This window comes from Uloborus diversus, chromosome 6 (assembly GCF_026930045.1).
Source record: "Uloborus diversus isolate 005 chromosome 6, Udiv.v.3.1, whole genome shotgun sequence".
NCBI classification, from domain to species: domain Eukaryota; kingdom Metazoa; phylum Arthropoda; class Arachnida; order Araneae; family Uloboridae; genus Uloborus; species Uloborus diversus.
This window is the reverse complement of record NC_072736.1, coordinates 97,067,017-97,085,193: the sequence shown is the minus strand read 5'-3', so window position 1 is coordinate 97,085,193 and position 18,177 is coordinate 97,067,017. Positions and strand designations below refer to the sequence as shown.

Below are 18,177 nucleotides of genomic sequence, written 5' to 3'. Positions count from 1 at the left end.
TGTTTGGCACTCTTGGCTTCCTTAAGAGGTTTTCCATCTCCAGCTCAGTCACTATCCTATGCCGGGCTGATGAGTGCTAATAAGCGCGAAACTGCAGTCCTCGGCTGGAAATGACTGAGCTGGCGGTGTGTTTCATGTATTTGTACTGTACTCTCTATATATTTTCACTGTTTGCAGAAAGTGTTATGCATCAATACAGTTAATTTGAGATAGGACAATTTTTACCTGATTTTTCCCCCCTTTCAGTCTTTTTGCGGTTATCCGCGATTTTTTATTATCCGCGGCACTTGTGCCACCCAATTCCCCGGATAATCGAGAGTTTACTGTAATATGTTTCCTTATAAGCATATTGAAAAAGTAAGAGTATAGTAATTGTATTTCTCAAGTCGATTCACTAATTTTTGTTAAGTTCATAGTTTTCCTCTTTTTTACATAATGGCTGTTCTCCCGCCCTGAAAGTCATATAAAGATGAAGAGAGCACATAAAACAGGTTTGATTATGCTCAATCATAGCACTTTATTTCAATGCAAATTGTATATTCCAGCTTTTTTTTTCTTCTTTTGATGGCATTGAATAAGTTTCAATTAGTGACTGTTTGTCCTCATTTTACTCTATTATTTGATCTATTAATTGATAAAATTGTAAAAAATTGAAAATGTTAGTGATAATTATTCATTTTTGTAAATGTCAATTTTTTTTTCTATCTCCAAAGGTAGTAATGGCAGACTGCAGTTTTCTAGACCTCAAAGTGCTCAAAAAGCTGCTGCTTTGTTAGGTTGTACTGTTGAAGACCTTGCTAAATGTATTTTTTCTCCTGATCACAGTGGTCCAGTATCAGGAAAGGTGTCACCCAGGTTGTATATTTTATATCAACGTAAATGATTGCTTTACCTTTTAATTATCATAGTAGGATATACAGGCCCCAGCTCCTGGGGTCCGCCTAGGCAGCCACCAACCTAGGTGGCCGCCTAGTTTTTTTTTTTTTTTTTTAAGTATAGATATGTTTCAGTTTCATAAGATTCACTGCTTCAGTGCTGTAGGATTCATTGCTTCAATGCCAGTGTGTATTAGTGCTTGGACATGCAAAACATAGTTCAGAATTTTTCAAGAAACTCAATTTAATTTTAGAGGCAGCAATCTTAAGTCTTTTGAAAATATTATTTGTTTCAGTGCCATAAGATGCACTACTTTAGTGTTGAAAAAGATAATTTAAAGTGTGTACCAGTGCTTGGATATGCAAATCCTAGTTTGAAATTTAACTAGAAACTCACTTTAATTTTAAGATATTTACTATTGTTTTCATTTTATTAATATATTATTATTTTACATTAATATTATTGTTATTCAATGGGGAGGGGGTGGTACTTGGGAATATCACCTAGGGTGGCAGAACTACTAGAGCCGGCCCTGAGGATAAAGATTTTAAAAAACACAGTGATGATTTTTTTTTTTAATGTCTATGTTGTGTGTGATGTACTTTTAAATTATAGAATCTATTTAGCAGAAAGTTACCACCCCTAAGCCTGGGGCTATGGCAGATTTACATGCAATATACCAAACAGCCTGGTTATCACATCCTCAGACTGCAGTTTCGTTCTTATTAGAACTCCTCAGTCAGGAATAGTGAATAACCGAGCCAGAGGCTGATATCATCTTATTGAACCTGATAGTGCCAACAAAATGGTAGATAAAGTGAATGTAACTCACCAGCCAGTGTTTGCAGCATGGTACGGTTCGACTGGTGAATGAAAGGCAAAGCTTGCGTATTTTTAGCAGTAAGTTACCACCCCTTGGCAGGGCTAAGGCAGAACTACATGCAATATGCCAGACAAATGGAGCAAGGGCCGCCCATATAGGGGGGAGCTCGAGCCCCCCCCCCCCCCTCTTTAGAAAAGGAGAACTTCCTTGCTTTTAGTACTTTTTTCTTTGCAAAAATGTAAAAACATTTCTTCTCCAGTCATTAAATGAATAAGTTATTAAAAATGTCAAATTTGAAAGACTCTAATCTGTCCTGAAATCTGTTTCCATGGAGGAAATATCCTGCTAAACGACGGTTAAAATATCTGAGCCCCCTTTACAATTTTGAATATGGGCGCCCATGAAATGGAAGCACACCCATTTTAGGGTATGTTGATTAAAAACCCTCTTAGAGCAGTATGTTGTTTTTTTAAAACCCCATTTAAACAGACCCATAATTTTTGCCTACTTTTGGGTTTAAAATTTCTGAGAAGTTAAAAAAAACAATTAATTGAAATATTTTCACAATTTGAACAATTATTTATTTGTTCTTCACTACAGGAATCTAGTACTTCAAAAAGAACAATAGATTTTATCACTTGAGATGTAACTTGGCCTAAATTGTATGTAATCATAGAAACTACAAAATATGAAATCTCCATTTTGGGTTTCATCATTTTTTGTACTTTTCTTCAGAAAATGCTGAATTTTTAACTTGTTTTCCAGTTTTTACCACTGAGAGACAATTTTCAAGCTTTGTCCATATGCTTATGCTACCATATGTCCCACCTTTTCCTTTAAAGAGACAAAAAAAAAAAAAAAAATCCTTTAATAAAGTTTTAATTATGTTTCTTTGGGTTTTATTTGAACCCTCCCCCCCCCTCCCAAAAACAAAATCTGGATCCATGAGTTTAAAAAGGAACCCTGGTTTTTGCCAATCCTCTTACATGAACCTTATTAATGAATTACTTGTGAATTATGATAATTATAATTCTGTACTACAAATTTGATATATTATGCATTTATCACACTTTTTACTCCCACAAAATATTGTCTTTCATTTAATTTTATTCTTTTAGATTCCCACAAATATGTGTGTGTTAGTTTGAGCTTCCCATTGTTTAAATTTCAATTTTTTTCTCCAAATCGGCTCATTTTGTAATTTTCGACAGGTCAAGTGATGGTACTGTGGAAGCAATTGAATGTTTACAGGCTATGGTATCTGGATTATATGCTGAAGTGTTTAGTGCTCTCATTTTTCTCATTAACAGGTAATGAATCTTTGCTTAAATAACTTTTACATTTCATTTGTTTACATTGAATTTACTTCATTTTCTTATGTTTAGATTGGGTCCTTTTGATAAGTTTCAATATACTCTGAAAATCATGTGATGTCTATTTTCTCTTTATTATTTTTTGCTTTATATATTATTTAGTTATTTTTTGTGCATGATCTTTTAATTTGAGAGCAGACAAATGCTTGCAGCAATTTTTTAAAAAAAAATCTTTTGTTCAAGTCAAGATTGTTGAACAGTGCCCTTACTCATTTGATGTGTGTTTAATGTTGATATTCTTTTATATGATTTATCATGTGTAAGTACATTATTGATAGTAATATTTCACTGATTTGTGCTGACTGAATGCTGAAATATACTCACATTGATATGAATGCAACAGATTTCTGTTTCTAGCAAAATATTTTATTTTTTAAATCATATTTTTAGAGTAATTCATTGGAAAGTGTTTAAATACAAAGCATATCGAACAAATTTATTGATAATGCATGCTTAATTCTTTCAAATCCTACTAAGCAATTAGTATGTTCTGCACAGGAAAATTAAATAGTATTTACAATATCCAACTTATTTTTTTTATCTTTCATTACCTCCAATATTACTAAACAAATCTATAAGAGCTATCTATAAAAATGTGCAATTACGGGATAGTTATAGGATTTCGAATTCAGTTTCAGTTTTAGTACTGAAACTGGTGTTACTGCATGATTTAAATGTCTGTTTTTAACCATAATCTGTTAAAATACCATATGCAGTGCCGGATCTACAATTTGTCTGAACCAGGGCAAAACCTTATCAAACTTCCTTCATGTTTCATATATTGTTTCAACGCAAGAATCCCCCCCCCCCCTTCACTAGATTCAGCACTTCCCATGTCACTGTTAAACAACGTAGCAGATCTAACATTCTTTCTATACAATAAATTTAACTATTACTGATTGTTTTAGTACACCTGAACAAACTTATTGTTTTTCAGGGGTGCCGACCTAAGGGGGGCCATGGCGCAGACTGTGGCATTAAAATTTTTAGAGGGGTGTTTTGAGGATATTTTTCCCTTCTTTTTTTGGGGGGGGGGGCTTTGCAATATTTAGGGGGTGCACCCTTGACCTTAGGGGAGGCAACCCTGTGTTTTCTGTCTATGAAGAGGCTTGGTGTTTAAAACAACTAACCCTTTATGTTTCTATTTATGATGCAGAGCTATAAACGGAACTGGTCGAAGCATGGCATCTATTCATTTGTTAGATTGTCCCGGTTTTCAAAATCCTGCTACTTGTGGTCGTATCATGGGTGCTAACCTTGAAGATTTGTGTCACAATTATTGCCAAGAAAGATTGCAATCACTTTATTATGACACAACTTTTCTCACTCAACAAGAAAGATATCTTCAGGTACATATATTTCAGTTTTTGATGTTTTTGTACTATTTGTTTTCTCATTTCAAGCAATCTTTTCTTGCTTTTTTTGATATTGTATTGTTACTATAGCTTATGTTTTTGTGAATGTAAATGTTTCTTGTTCTTTTATACTTAGTATTGGCAAAGTAAGTAACAAGTAATTAATAATTTTTCTGTTGATCTAATATTTTTCATCTCTCATATTTTGAAACCTCTGCAACAGTCAGACACGATTACATACACGCTGAGGCACATTAAGAGTACAATTCTTGCCTTTGCAAACATGTCCCATTGGTGCTTTTGTGCCATTATTAATCCTGTTTCAAAAAAACCAACCTTCCTTGGTACAGCAATTTAATGAAATAAGTCTGAACTCTCTAAATCGTGAGAGCCGTTTTATCCACATTCCAACATGCACACCTGTTTCACACATGGCGCCATCGACTATAATATTTTGCATAAACATAATGTTTCTTCTTCAACCAATGAATCTCGATAAGAAATTTAAATTATTTTACGAAAATTTATAAGATTTTTCTCGCATTTTATGAATTATGCTTAACTTTTTGAAACCAATGTATATAAGCTTTTTCACTGATCAACATTATCTCCTTCCACCCAGTTTTTAATTTATGGAATCCCTGGAAACCTTGCTCCTCTTTGTTTTCAGTAGGCTACATGTTGTACATGACTTTAACAATATGGCAGCTGATTTAAGAGAAAGTGTTTTTCGTATCGAAGTTCTGCTGTTTAAAAAAGATTGTAGTGGATCAAAGTCGGAATGGATATTGTAGCTGAAATTCGAGATAATAGAGGCTTTTGGGAAAACATATTCAAGATGGGGGGAAATGTTGAATTTATGCTATGAATGCAGTGAAATTTTAAAATTTTGATGCAGGAAGGTTTTCAAGATAGGCAGGTTGGAGATTAACTTGTTCAACTACATATTGCTTGTCTTTTTGGTTGGTATTCTAATATTATTCATCTTTTTTAATTCTCAGCTTTATTATTTGTAGGAAAATATTGAGTGGAACAAAGAAGAATTTCATATTTCTAATCCAGCTCCTCTCATTGATGTAATTGATCATACCCCTCAGCAAGGCGCGGTTCGGGCATCTACAGCTGATCTTCGTGAAATTGGAAAGCGAGGACTTCTGTGGCTGCTGGATGAAGAATCGTTGTTTCCCGGTGCGAGTGAAAAATCTTTCTTAGATAAAGTGTTTACCAACTACTCAGGAAAAGGTGCTTAAATGAATATTTGCTATGTTTATTAATATTTTTACTTATTTGCTTTTTTCTTTCAATTTTTATTTATTTTACTAGCTTACTACCCGGCGTTGCCCGGGTGCTTTTCAATGCAACACATCTTTTGGATTATCAAATGAATGAATTCTATCTAAATGAGCGTAAAAAAATACATTCACCCCCCCTTTCTAGGCTCAAATCTTCAAAATACTTTAAATAACACAGAAAATCAATCTTTTGCTGAAAAAGTAACATCAACTTAGAGCAAAAACATATGAAGAAAATTGTTTGGGCTCTGTAGTGTATGCTGGTACGTTGTCTGAGGTTAAATCAGATGGGCGGTACATAAATTGTCTTAATGGCAAAGACAAATGATTGTCTTTTGCACGTCTTGTGGGACAACCTTTTACATGATGCTTCGAAAAAAAGCGTTGTGCCGCCTTTGTAGGTTTTGCTTTCCCCAAGACTTAAAAAAATGCAACAGTACTTTCGACGTACAATTTATTCGAAAATAAATCATTGAATGCTTCCTTAGAAAGAGTCGTGAGCTTACCAAAAAAAAAAAGTCAATTATTATTATCAGGCACAAATATATACAAAATAGTATTCTTGGACACAGTCATAATATTTTCAGATTAATTTAAAATCATCCTCAATGTCCAAAAGCTAAACAGATAGTCCACTGTACAGAAAGTAAAGAATTCAGTCAGTGTTGTTAATAGACGATAACACTCCGTTTAACGGATTTTTTGGCGATGTTTTCGAATGAAGGTATCAAGTGCTACGTTGTTTTGTATGTTTTCAGGCAAGCACATTTCGCAGAAAAAGTTTGCTTAGTATAAAAAAAAAAACTTTACAAAATGTGTCTGCTCGCTCTTTCCAAGGTTCATTAGTGCCATGCCATAGAGTAAAATTGGATAAGTGTAACTTGCCTAAAAAGACACATGTCAGCTACATTTTATTTTCTTATATTAACGTCAAATTTATATTTTCGTAGGTAAAAATGACTGCTAGACAGTAATATTAATGTCTTGTAACGATTTGAAATTTGTCAAGATTTAAGTCCTAGATCAAATTTTTAAAACGTAATACTTGCCGTAAATGTTATACATGATATCTCACATTGATACAGGTAGAGAGAGCACGTATTTAAGTTTGTTGCTTTAGACAGATTATTCTTTAGAGAACAAAATTTTAATTTACAGACACAGTCGTTGTGAGAGGTGGGAATGGGTCCACTGACTACATTACAGTCATTATTTTAAGTTATGTAAAACATTAAAAATGGAAGTGAGTGCACGTGAACTTATTGAACGCATTATTTAAAAACCGTCAATTAAACTGCGTTATAGAGAAAGAAGTAAGCGTGCGCATTTTGGTCACTATCTGTGTTAGATTTTGTTTTTAAATTATTTGCAGGCCCGAAAATTAAAAAAAAAGTCTACGTCTTGTTTATACTTACAACTGTACAATAGACAAAGCTTTTGTTTTATTTTACAGAATCTTGTTGCATATTTTGTTCCCCTTATCCACAGCTTAAAAGCAAACGAAATGTATTTCACGTTTCGAAACGTAGTCTAAAAGTTTAAAACTTAAATGATTCAATTTTTTCTAATCCATAAATTTAATTTAAAACTTTCTCCTAAATATTGTTCTTAATCCCCTTCCCAGCAGCAAGAAACATTTGTGAGTGAAACCAACCTTGAGCAAGTAACATAAAGTTATCTATATTGAAAATAGTTACATCTCAAATACATTTACAGCACTTAATCGTCCATTGTTGCTACACATGAGATACAAAGTGTTTCACCTTATCCCTATACTGTTAAAGAGAGTTTAAGCTATGACAGTGATAATTTTCCATTCATATTAGCAATTTTTTGCAGTTTAAAACAGTTTAAATTTAAATTAATATTTATTTGCACTTTTCCTAAACTTAAAACTCCAACCCTCCCAAACTGTATGAATTACGCCAAATTATATTTCCGTGTTTTTTTGCAGGTAAAAAAGGTGCACAATCTTTAATTTTAGCACGCATTGGCAATCTTAGTATGGTAGTTTATGTGCATGTAAGAAATGTTATGATCATCCCCCCCCTCCCTCTTGAAAAACAAATTCCAGATACGCTACAAATTCCTACGCACAAATATTATTTTGCAATTCATTTGCGAAATTAGTATTTTTTTACCCTTGTTCTTTGTTAGACTTCAGCGATTAAACTTAGTTGGACCGAAATAGGTAAAGATCCGACGTAAATCATGGAATCGTATAAAGAATATATGCATATTGGTTTTAAGGACCATCCAACATTAAATTGTTGAAGCTTGTACATGGATAATGAATGAATTATTGATACCGAGATGATTTTGGTATTTTCTGGGCTGTTCATGTGGAAAATACTGATTTGATAATTTCGTTCTACCATTGGTGCAATGGAAATACCAAAGGAAAGCATGCAAAGTAAGTAGAACTGTCGGAGACCGCTATTCAAAAAACTCTAAACAGCAGCATTCCGATTTCGTTCGGTTTTCTTGCCAATCATGCTTTACACCAGTCGCGAACCGGCATTAACAGTAAACTTTGATAATACCTTTAGTTTTGATTGCATTTAAAATATTTCCTGGTGGTTATAAGTTGCAAATCATTTTTATTAGCTTGGAATCAAAGTTCCTAAATTTAACGATAGTAGTTAATCTTTGAAGAAACTTCATCCAGCGCAATTTATTACGGGCTTTTCATTTAAACTAAATTAATAACTATACACAAATTCGTTCGTGTAGAAAAGGGCAATTTTATGACTCAAAATATAAATTCAGACCATTTTGGGTCTTTTAAAAATTCCAAAAACCCGCCTATATGAATTGCTGAGCAACAATTTACCTTTGTGCTAAATGTGGAAGAAATCCGACGAAAACTGGATTTGTAGAAGGAGCATACACACACCCATAAACATACATCCATTTATATATAGATTTACCCCTGTTCTTTGATCGCCTGGAGCGACTTCTATTAAACCGAATTAGGTTATCAGTTATATTTGAACCGAATAACTTAAAAATTCGACGTAAATCAAGGAATAGTATAAAGAAAATTTATATATTGCAAATTGGTTTTATAAGGATCATAGAACATTAAATTAAATTTCCGTTGTAAGGGCGAAATAGATATGGTTTTAATAAAATTAGTCTAATGCTGAAACAGTTTAAGATCGTACGTTAATATTGAATGAAATATTATTACCTTACTCATGTTTGTATTTTCTTTGCTATTAACAGGAAAACACTGATCAAAAATTACGCGCAACCCATACTGTTGCGGATTTTATGAGTAAACAATATTTCAAATTTTTGATTTAACGTTGGCACTCTAATTAAGTAGAACCATGAGTAGCATCGATGGACCCCTGGGGCTTCGTAGGTCGCAGTTTAAGAAATGATGTACAGCATCATTTCTTATATCTACGGCTTTCTCGCCAAACATGCTTTAACGCTCATCGCTAAACGGCTTTCGTTCAGGATACGTTTTGTGTTGATTGCATTTAAAATAGCTCCTGGTGGTTATGTTGATAATCGTTTTCATTTGCTTTGAACCAAGGTTCACAAATTTAACGATTAAAGTTAATCTTTGAAGAAACTTCATCTACGGCATATTTTTACGGGCTTTTCATTTAGACTAAATTCATAACTATACAAAAATTCGTTCGTGCAGAAAAGAGCAATTTTATGACTTAAAATATGAAATTAGACCTCTTTCGGTGTTTTTAGAATTCCAAAAACCCGCTTATATGAATTCCTGAGCAACAATTTACCTTTGTGCCAAATTTGGAAGAAATCCGACGAAAACTGTGGATTTGTATAAGGAACATACACACATACCCACAAACATACATCCATTTTTATATACAGTGCAAAACCTTTTATCCGGGAACCAATAAACCGGGAAACCAGAAAACCGGCAACTTTTTCCCTACTTTCCCGTTATTTTTTTAAAATAAGCAATTTTGGCAATTTTTGAAAAATTAAGCTTTTTTTTTCTTTTTTTGAAATACCAAAAAGAATATGAACGATTTCTTAATAAACAACATATTACTCACGCATAACTCGAGAAAATGTTTGCAAACACTAACTTAAAATGGTTATCCTTTATGCGGGTCAAAATTTCCGAAATATTTTCTTGAACTAAAAAGTACATTCGTAAGTTTGAAATTTTCGTGTTTTATTCTAATTGATAGCTAAGGAAATGAATATTGTCGCATAGAAAGCGAATTTTTTTTATACACATAGTAGAAATTTGCAGATTTAGGTTCAAAAACTTATTTTTTGCCCTTCCCTTCATTTTCTTTCGTTTTAAAACATCGAAAAGTGGTGGATTTTTTTTTTCTTTTCCAAACAGAATGTGAGGGTCTCATGTATTATGAATAACTTAAGTTTTTTAGTGTTTAAATTATTCTCACAATAATAGTTTTTTATATTTCGATATTCATAAGCATTTCTGAACTGTTTTCTTCTTATTTTAATATGCTTAATTATTTATTATATAGTAATTTAAATTTTACAAACAATCGGCCAATAGCGCTTTTTAGCAATCCAGAAAACCGGGAAATTCAGATATCCGGGATAGCGATGGTCCCGAACTTCCCGGATAATTGGTTCTCTACTGTATATAGATTTTTCAAGAAAAAAGTAGTTTATGTGCGAAAAGAAATGAATGATGGGTGAAAAGTTTACCTTTTACAAAAAGAATGAGAAAATCATCATGCATTTTAGTGAAAATAAGAAAATATTGCAAATGCATATTTTGTGATGATAAGATACCATTTGAGCAATGCATATAAGTGTGAGATTTGGGATGCAAGTAAAGTTGTTTGCACCCCAAAGCTCACAAGTTTCAGGAATTATGAAAGTGTTACTCACGTTCTAAAAGTATACATGCAGCACGTTTAGCGATTTGTGCTATAAATATGTTGATTTATTTATTAAAGGAAAAATCTGTTCAGCGTTGGATATGTTTTTATAACTTTTTATCAAATTTCCATTTGTCGAATTTGTTTCCAAACCATGCTCTGAAGCTGAAGATGCCCAGAGGCTCCTTGAACTAAACTGTTTGGTATGGGGGGGGGGGAGGATTCTCAATTTGCTGAATGAAATTCCAATTTTGCGAAGAATAAAATACTAGCATACACACATATTTTCATGCATGACTTCTAATGCTAAGAAACATTAGGCATCATTAATAAGCTAGAGTAAAAATTTTAAATTTAAACCCCCTTGAATGAGTTGCAAATGTACAATCAAGAGGGAAAATTGAAAGTCCTTTCAAAAGCCTTGTAAAATTGAAAATCCGTTACATGGTGTTTTATATTTGTTAACAAATAGAAACTGGCAGCAGATAAAAAGTTTAAATCATTGCGTTTGCTTTCCCTTGTCGGCCAACAATGGATTCGATTACCAAGGGCTTGAATAAAAGCTTAGCATTCTGTTAGTATGAATCAAAATTGCTGCGTAATTTACTTATAAATCAGTCAAGGATTGCAGTTTTTTTCCTTTTGATTTTGAAAAATACATTTGAAGTTAATAGCAATATGTGCAGTTAATTACTTTAAATCTCCCTTTATTTACTTTAAGAAGAAAGTAAACAAGAAATTAAAGTATAAAAAAAATACTTTTTGAGTAACGATCACACATTTAAATTTACTCTTGAATACTTATTGCTATTTTTTACAATAAAACAGTTTTGAAATTATTATTTTTGTTAGGGCATAAATAATTAATCAAATTTATGCTTGGGTACTTTCCATCTCCAATTTTTGATAGACATTTAGTTTTAAAATCGTGATAATATTAGTTCTTATTTTTTTAAAGAGATATTGAATTGTTAATACATTTAGCTGTTGATTGCTAGGGAAAAAGTTAACCCAGAACCTGAATTTTGTTAACTTATAAGTTCATTTTCTTTTTCTACAGATTATCAGCAAATGGTAAAGAAAAGGGCCATATAATCATCAATTTACTGTTCAGCATTTCCCATGGTACTAATCCAGTGGTGTACTCAGTTACTGGATGGCTACGTTACTCAAGAGAGCATCCTGCTGCTCGACAGGCTTCCTATCTTCTTCAAGAGTCACAGAAGTAATTAAAAAACGCTTTTAATGTTTTTTCAGGAAAATAATGTGAATATATCTTTCATATCTTTCAGAAACTTGAGTATTGCATAAGAGTGTGCAATGTTTCCAAAATGAAAACATGGAAGTGTTTATTAACAATGCAATCTAATATACAGATACAAAATTTGTTTCTGTCTATAATATGAACGTATAAAATTCTTCTTTTCATAAATTTTTCCAAAGAAAAATTGATTTGAAATGAAACACAAATAAGCAAAGTAAGTGTTAAAATTAAAAAATTGCAGACAATAAATACCAGTGGTAGGACAAACATGGATCTGATTTTGAGCGACGGTAGCCATTGAAGGCGATACTACACAGCATGATTTAGAAAAACTTCAATCACACACACAACATAGAAAGCCTACTTACAGTTTGAGCTTTGCATGTCTTTTACTCCAAACTAAAAAAAGTCCAATTGCATTCTTTACTCCTCGCTGCCTCCAATGATGTATTCAAATCTTAAAATTCTTAAATATTGCATATGGAGCCGTTCAGTTGCAGTCAGGAATTTCTCATGATGAAGATGGAGTGTGTGGGGATTAACTTTGTGCTTAACTAGAGTGGATCCAGCCCTTTTCTTTTGGAAGGAGGTCATTATATAGCACAGCCAAAAAAAAGCTCTTTAAAATACTTCTTCTTGCTTATGTAAAATGAACCCCTGACACCAAATATGAATCCTTTTGAACATCATCACTTTCTAAAATTGTGTTTTTGGAACTTAAATAAAAATTACCAAAGACAGTACCTTCTCCCTTTATGTCACTAAAAATGGCTTAAAATAGCATTTTAAGATTTCAGTTTCAAAAAATTTAGGATTAAGAGCCCTAGAACTTCTTTTTCAGAAATGTGTATAAGAACTTATTTTGTGAGGAGTCCAAGCCAAACATTATGAGAACTTTCTAAATTTAAGTTTGAAAATAATAAAAGCCTTAGTGAGTAGTTTTGAATTTTTCGCTAAGGACTTGAGCCCTTTTTGCCCTGCCCTTAAATAGGCCCGTGTGTTCCTTCTCCCTAATATCATCAATGATAGCCTAAAATTGTGTTTTATAACTACAATTTTGAAACTTTTCGGATGCAGGACACCGGGGCCCTCCTATTTCTGTGTAAATATTTCCTTTACAATATAATTGATATTTTTAGTTCTTTTTCTCCTTGTATGTGACTCTTCATTTCTGTGATCATATTCTAGTTGATACCTTTCTAAAACCTGATGCTGAATCTGCTCCCTATCTCTTTCACTCTCTTTATATATCAAAAAAATATATATATTTGAAAAAACAATCGAGAGGCCGCCTGCAGCCCTTCCCCTAGTATTTTTGATCTCATGACTTAACTGATTGTATTAAAAGTTTAGATTGAAAATGATTTTTAGGATTGGGTACAAAATCAGGGTTTGGAGGGTTGGTTGGGGGTGAATATGTGTACCGTAATTTTGGGATAGAAAATCTGCGGCTTATACATGTTTTAAAGCTGAAATTTAACATCTGCGGCATATCTTCCAGGGCGGAGTATCTGAAGAAATTCCCCCCCCCCCCACCCTTCTTTCTTAGTGTTTCTCATGTTCGTCCAATCGAGCGGCAATGTTAAAATTCATTAATAAACGCAAGTAGGGCTCTCAAATAGCACCATGAAACAGATTTCCCATTAAATTTAATTTCTCACACCTTTTAACCTGCGTTAGTTAGCGCCAATTTTACTGCTGTTAGCTGTTGTTGTTCTTTCTAGTGTTGCCAGATTCGTGATGGTAACATACGTTTCACAAGGCTGAAAAATGGAGGAATTGCTAACTTGTCTGAGTTAGTCCCTATTACCTGAGTAATGTTTTAAAATGTCTCGATGATAATAAAAAAAAATCAATTGATAAAAGGTAAACAATTTTTTGATGAACTGCTAAGTATAACACAATGATTTGAAAACTTCTCATCCAACCAAATGTAGATGTCATCTGGCAACACTAGGTTTTTGCGTAACCGTAACATTTTCCGACCCTTTTTTTTTTACCCGAAGTTAATTCCATTTCTATCCATCAACAAGGCAGTGGCTTGTTACAGTTCCGTTCTAACTATAATTAATGATCACATCCATCCATACATATGTATACAAAGAGAGATGTATATAGAGGGGGTGGGGTGCCATGTTTTGATACGCTCTTCTGCGGCGTATACCATGGGGCGGCTTATCCCAATGAACTTTTGTTTTTAGTTAGTAAATTAGGTACAGATGTGATATACCCCCCCCCCCCCCCATTTGGCGACATCCAATTTTTTGCACAAAACTAAAATATTTTTCTCGCCAATGAGGCGATAAATTTTTAAGCATGGCATCCCTGGTGAAACTAACCTGTGGTTGGCAACGCGAAGGGCAAACTTGTTCGAACTTGTTTACTTGGGTTCTTGGTTTTACGCAGGAGAGATACGTGTTGTTTTGTGCAATATACCTTACAGGAATGCTTATTTTGTGTTAGTTTAGATTCAGTAGTTGTGTTTTGAAGTAAAAACATTAGAAAATGCCAGTTTCTTCAAACTTGAAGGTTAATTAAAAGTTAACTCCAACGTGGTGTGTATCTGTAACGCGCCATTGTCAGATGATGTTTTGTTTTGGACTGAGTGTGAGGATTTATACCATAAAAAAGGTAAGTTCTTTATTTTAGAATTCACATAAAAATTCTCACTTCGGAAATTCTTTGTTTTTTACAAATCCTTGAGGGGTTCTTGTAGCTTTTAACTTTATTTTTACTGTATGTTAATTAATTTTACAAAAATAGTTCGGTTATTTTGTTCTAAAAGTTAATTCTTATCGATGCCATGAATTATTTAGACATTAATGTGCCTCCTTTAGGTACTGAATTTTATGTTAACAATTGAAAGTTCTTTCGGTTGAACTCTTAAAAATGCTGAATTTTATTAATAAATCTGCACAATAATGGTGCATATTTCACACTTAAAACTGTGTCATTATTGTACACTGAACGGAAGGAGCCACCCTTGGGTGTACATACACATGAATATGCATAATATACATAAATATACATAATTGTGACCATACTCCGACCTGTAATGTATATTAACAGTCGGAGGGATAACGGACCGAGCGAAGCGAGGGTCCTGGCGAGCCAGAGGTCTCATAGTACTTTCGTAATGAGACCGAGGCAGGGCCGGCGAGCCGAGGTCTCATTACGAAAGTACTATGAGAGCGAGGGCTGGTATCCCGGAGAAATGATGAAAAAACAATTAATGCATTAATTTCGACTTCTAATTAATACAATAATTTATTTCATTGTATTTAATATGTTTACAAAAAACCCCGGCCCTGTACATTTTTGAAGCATATATTCGTGATGTTTTTTGTTGTGCTTTTATGTTGTTTTTATATATATTGTGTTCTGAAGTGCTTTGATCATGTTTTTTTTATCTGATTTTTTCCTGTTGGCGCTAAAAAAGCATCGCTAAGAACGATGTATGACATATGTCGTCATACATCGTTTTCTTGGCGACGCTTTCCTTGGCGCCAACAGGAAAAAGTCGCCAAGGGTGGGGTATATCACATCAGTTCCGTAAATTATTGTATGTGCGGCGTATACGATAGAGCAGCTTATCTACCTGAAATTACGGTAGTTATGCTAATGATTTGGACCTGCCTAAAAACAAGCTATTGTTCCAAAAAGCAGTTCATGTGCTCCAGAAATTAAAATTTGATTTTCTACCTCTGCATACCTATTGAGCAGTAAAAAATTTCTGCATTCTTGACACTGTTGGCTTTTTTATATACATAATGTCAAATTTTGCATAGAGGCTGTTTAAAATTAGATTTTTATTTCTAATTAGATAAGTGAAAAGAAAATAAATTATTACAATGAAATAAGCTATGAAAATTTGTATACAAAATTTCATTTTCCTATGCAGTGATTATGTTTTGAACTTTTTAACTTTTGAAACTCGTATGCTCTTCAACTGATGTGATCCGAAAATTGAAAAATGTCTTGAAATTTAAGTTTGATACTTTTAGCTGTGCAATGAGAAAAAATTATTTTTTTTCCCAACTGTAATCATGAGTTTTATGTGAAAAATGTATAATTTCTGTTTTTTAAATTAAGTTGAAGTCCATACCTTGAAACATTGAATTTACTATAAACCTTTTAATGAAAATAAAAAGCATTTTTTATCATCATTATAAATCAACTTTCCTCTTAATTTAACCACCAAAGAAGTTTGTTATTTTTCAACTATTATTTTGCTCAACCTCTCTTTTCTTTCTTTCTTTTTTTTTTAAACAGAGATTATATAAACCAATTATTCTCTGCATCTCGTGGTGTGTTTGGAGCATCTGGGAGCAACACCTTGCATGCTGATGGTGGTTCAACACTGAGGAGAAGCTCCAGTATGCGACGTGCTCAAGGCGTTGCTGCTGCAGGAGTGAAAAGAAGATCTCTGCCTCTGCAAGTTAAATATACAATGGTGTGTGAAAATTATTTTTAGAATTCTAATCAAAATGCAAATGTGACAACCAGCAACATACTCTGGACCCAATGAGGCTGGTCTTAGTCAATTTATAAAATCCAGAATTTTGAAATTGTTTATACCATAGTAAGTAATAACTGATTCTGGAAAGTTCTGGATTCCAGAGGCCTACAATCTTATTAATGTAATAATTTGTCAATAACTCAAGTTTTACTTAAAATTTGAATGCCTTCAAAAAATTACCCTCTGATTCAAAAATGTAACTATGTTAATATTTCATTTTAAATAAATTTTAATTTTTTTTTTTGTAATGGAGCTGCGGTAGAGGCACTGCCTTTTGATGACATAGTGCGATCCCCTGAATAGCATCCACTCTTTCACATAGCACTACTATCAGTGGAATAAATTTAATATTTTTAACTATTGTAATATGCCCCTCTGTCTCTTTCGTTGAGACTACATATTAATAAAGGTAAAGGCCTTGGGCATGAACTATTTATTATGAAGTATTTCATAAAACATTCCATATTAGAATCCCTCATTAACGTAACAAAAGTTTCTAAGAGTACTTGTGCAGGTTTGATTTCCAAGAACATTAATCTGTTCTTAAAAAGTTTGAAAACACTTAAGACATATTGATTATGTTGTGTTTCCTCTATCTTTTTTTTTTTTTTTTTTTTTTTGGCTAATTAAAAACACATGAATGTGTTTAAAGTGACCCAAATTTATGAAACCAGCAAGATACTTGAAGATATCACACACATAGAATAAAAGAAGCACACCTGAGAATAAGTTATCAGTATAGATGATTCCCCTTCATTCTACTTGTTCCATGTATTTTTTCATTTTTGATTAAAAATTTGAGCAAAAACTATAAATCTTAGTGGCATGTAAGAGCAGGATCTGTCATAGTCATAAAGTCATCTATGTTCCCATTCTAAATCAACTCGGGACGCCGCTGGATCAGGAATTGCTTGGCTCCTGGTCTGGATAAAAAAAACAGTTGTCTTCAGAGCCCCATCCAATCAGTTGAATCCACTCGTTGTGGTAGATACAAGGGACCCTAGAGTCTACGTTCGATTCTGCCAGACAATTATTTTCTGTTGGCCTATCATAAGAGAAAATGCTTGCAGTTCAGGTGATCTTAGTCACACAAAGCTCATTAACACATTGAAATATATGCTAAATACCTTGTCATTTTCAGAGACGGATTGGTGGATCTGTTGCGTCGAACTTCAGTGCATTTTGTCCACTGTCTTTTGCCGAGGCATAATGCAGGCATTAGTGAAACTAGGCTATCTCCTGTTTCTAATAAAGGGGCCTTGGGTGAGGAAATGCTTAACATTCCACTTCTCAGATCACAGATACGTGGGTTCCAGGTTCTTGACACTATCCGAGTTCACAAACAAGGTAGGTAAAATTTTTATGAATGAATTTCAGCTACAAGTTAAGATACAATTTTTATAAAAAATACTTTTTTGGGTACTTTTTTGAAATTTAATAGCTAAGAAAAATCTTATGCATTTTGTAAATTAAAGTATGTTTTTGAGCAATTTACATTGCTTATTGTTCTCACTTGACCGTTTTTGATGTCCCTATGATTTTATTTTCCCCCCCGCCTTCCTCTGCAGCACCACCGTCGACCGCTTCCCTCCCAATGCTGCTCCTCTAGTGAAAACCATCTCCAGGTTGCGTCCACAAAGACCATATAGCTTCGCATAAGACTGGACACTCCCATAGAGATCAATGCTTTCGCGTTTTCTCCCACTTCAATGAAAGTCGTTGAGACACATAAAAAAAACTTCACAGGCGTGTTGGCGATTGAATTTTGGAGGAAAAAATGTTTTATACTGTGTGCAGCGATTAATCGCCAAGTTCAGCT

The 18,177-nt window shown here is 33.4% G+C and overlaps 1 protein-coding gene across 1 annotated transcript in view; it reads left to right on the top strand.

Moving 5' to 3' along the window:
* Nucleotides 1–5,677, top strand: part of LOC129224874 (unconventional myosin-XVIIIa-like) — a 37,056-nt gene extending 31,379 nt beyond the window's left edge. Inside the window, exons 10-13 of the mRNA XM_054859420.1 lie at nucleotides 714–855; nucleotides 2,911–3,009; nucleotides 4,229–4,421; nucleotides 5,444–5,677. Of these exons, the coding sequence (XP_054715395.1) occupies nucleotides 714–855; nucleotides 2,911–3,009; nucleotides 4,229–4,421; nucleotides 5,444–5,677 (668 nt within the window). The remainder of the gene's footprint in view (nucleotides 1–713; nucleotides 856–2,910; nucleotides 3,010–4,228; nucleotides 4,422–5,443) is intronic.
* Nucleotides 5,678–18,177: the final 12,500 nt, after the last annotated feature.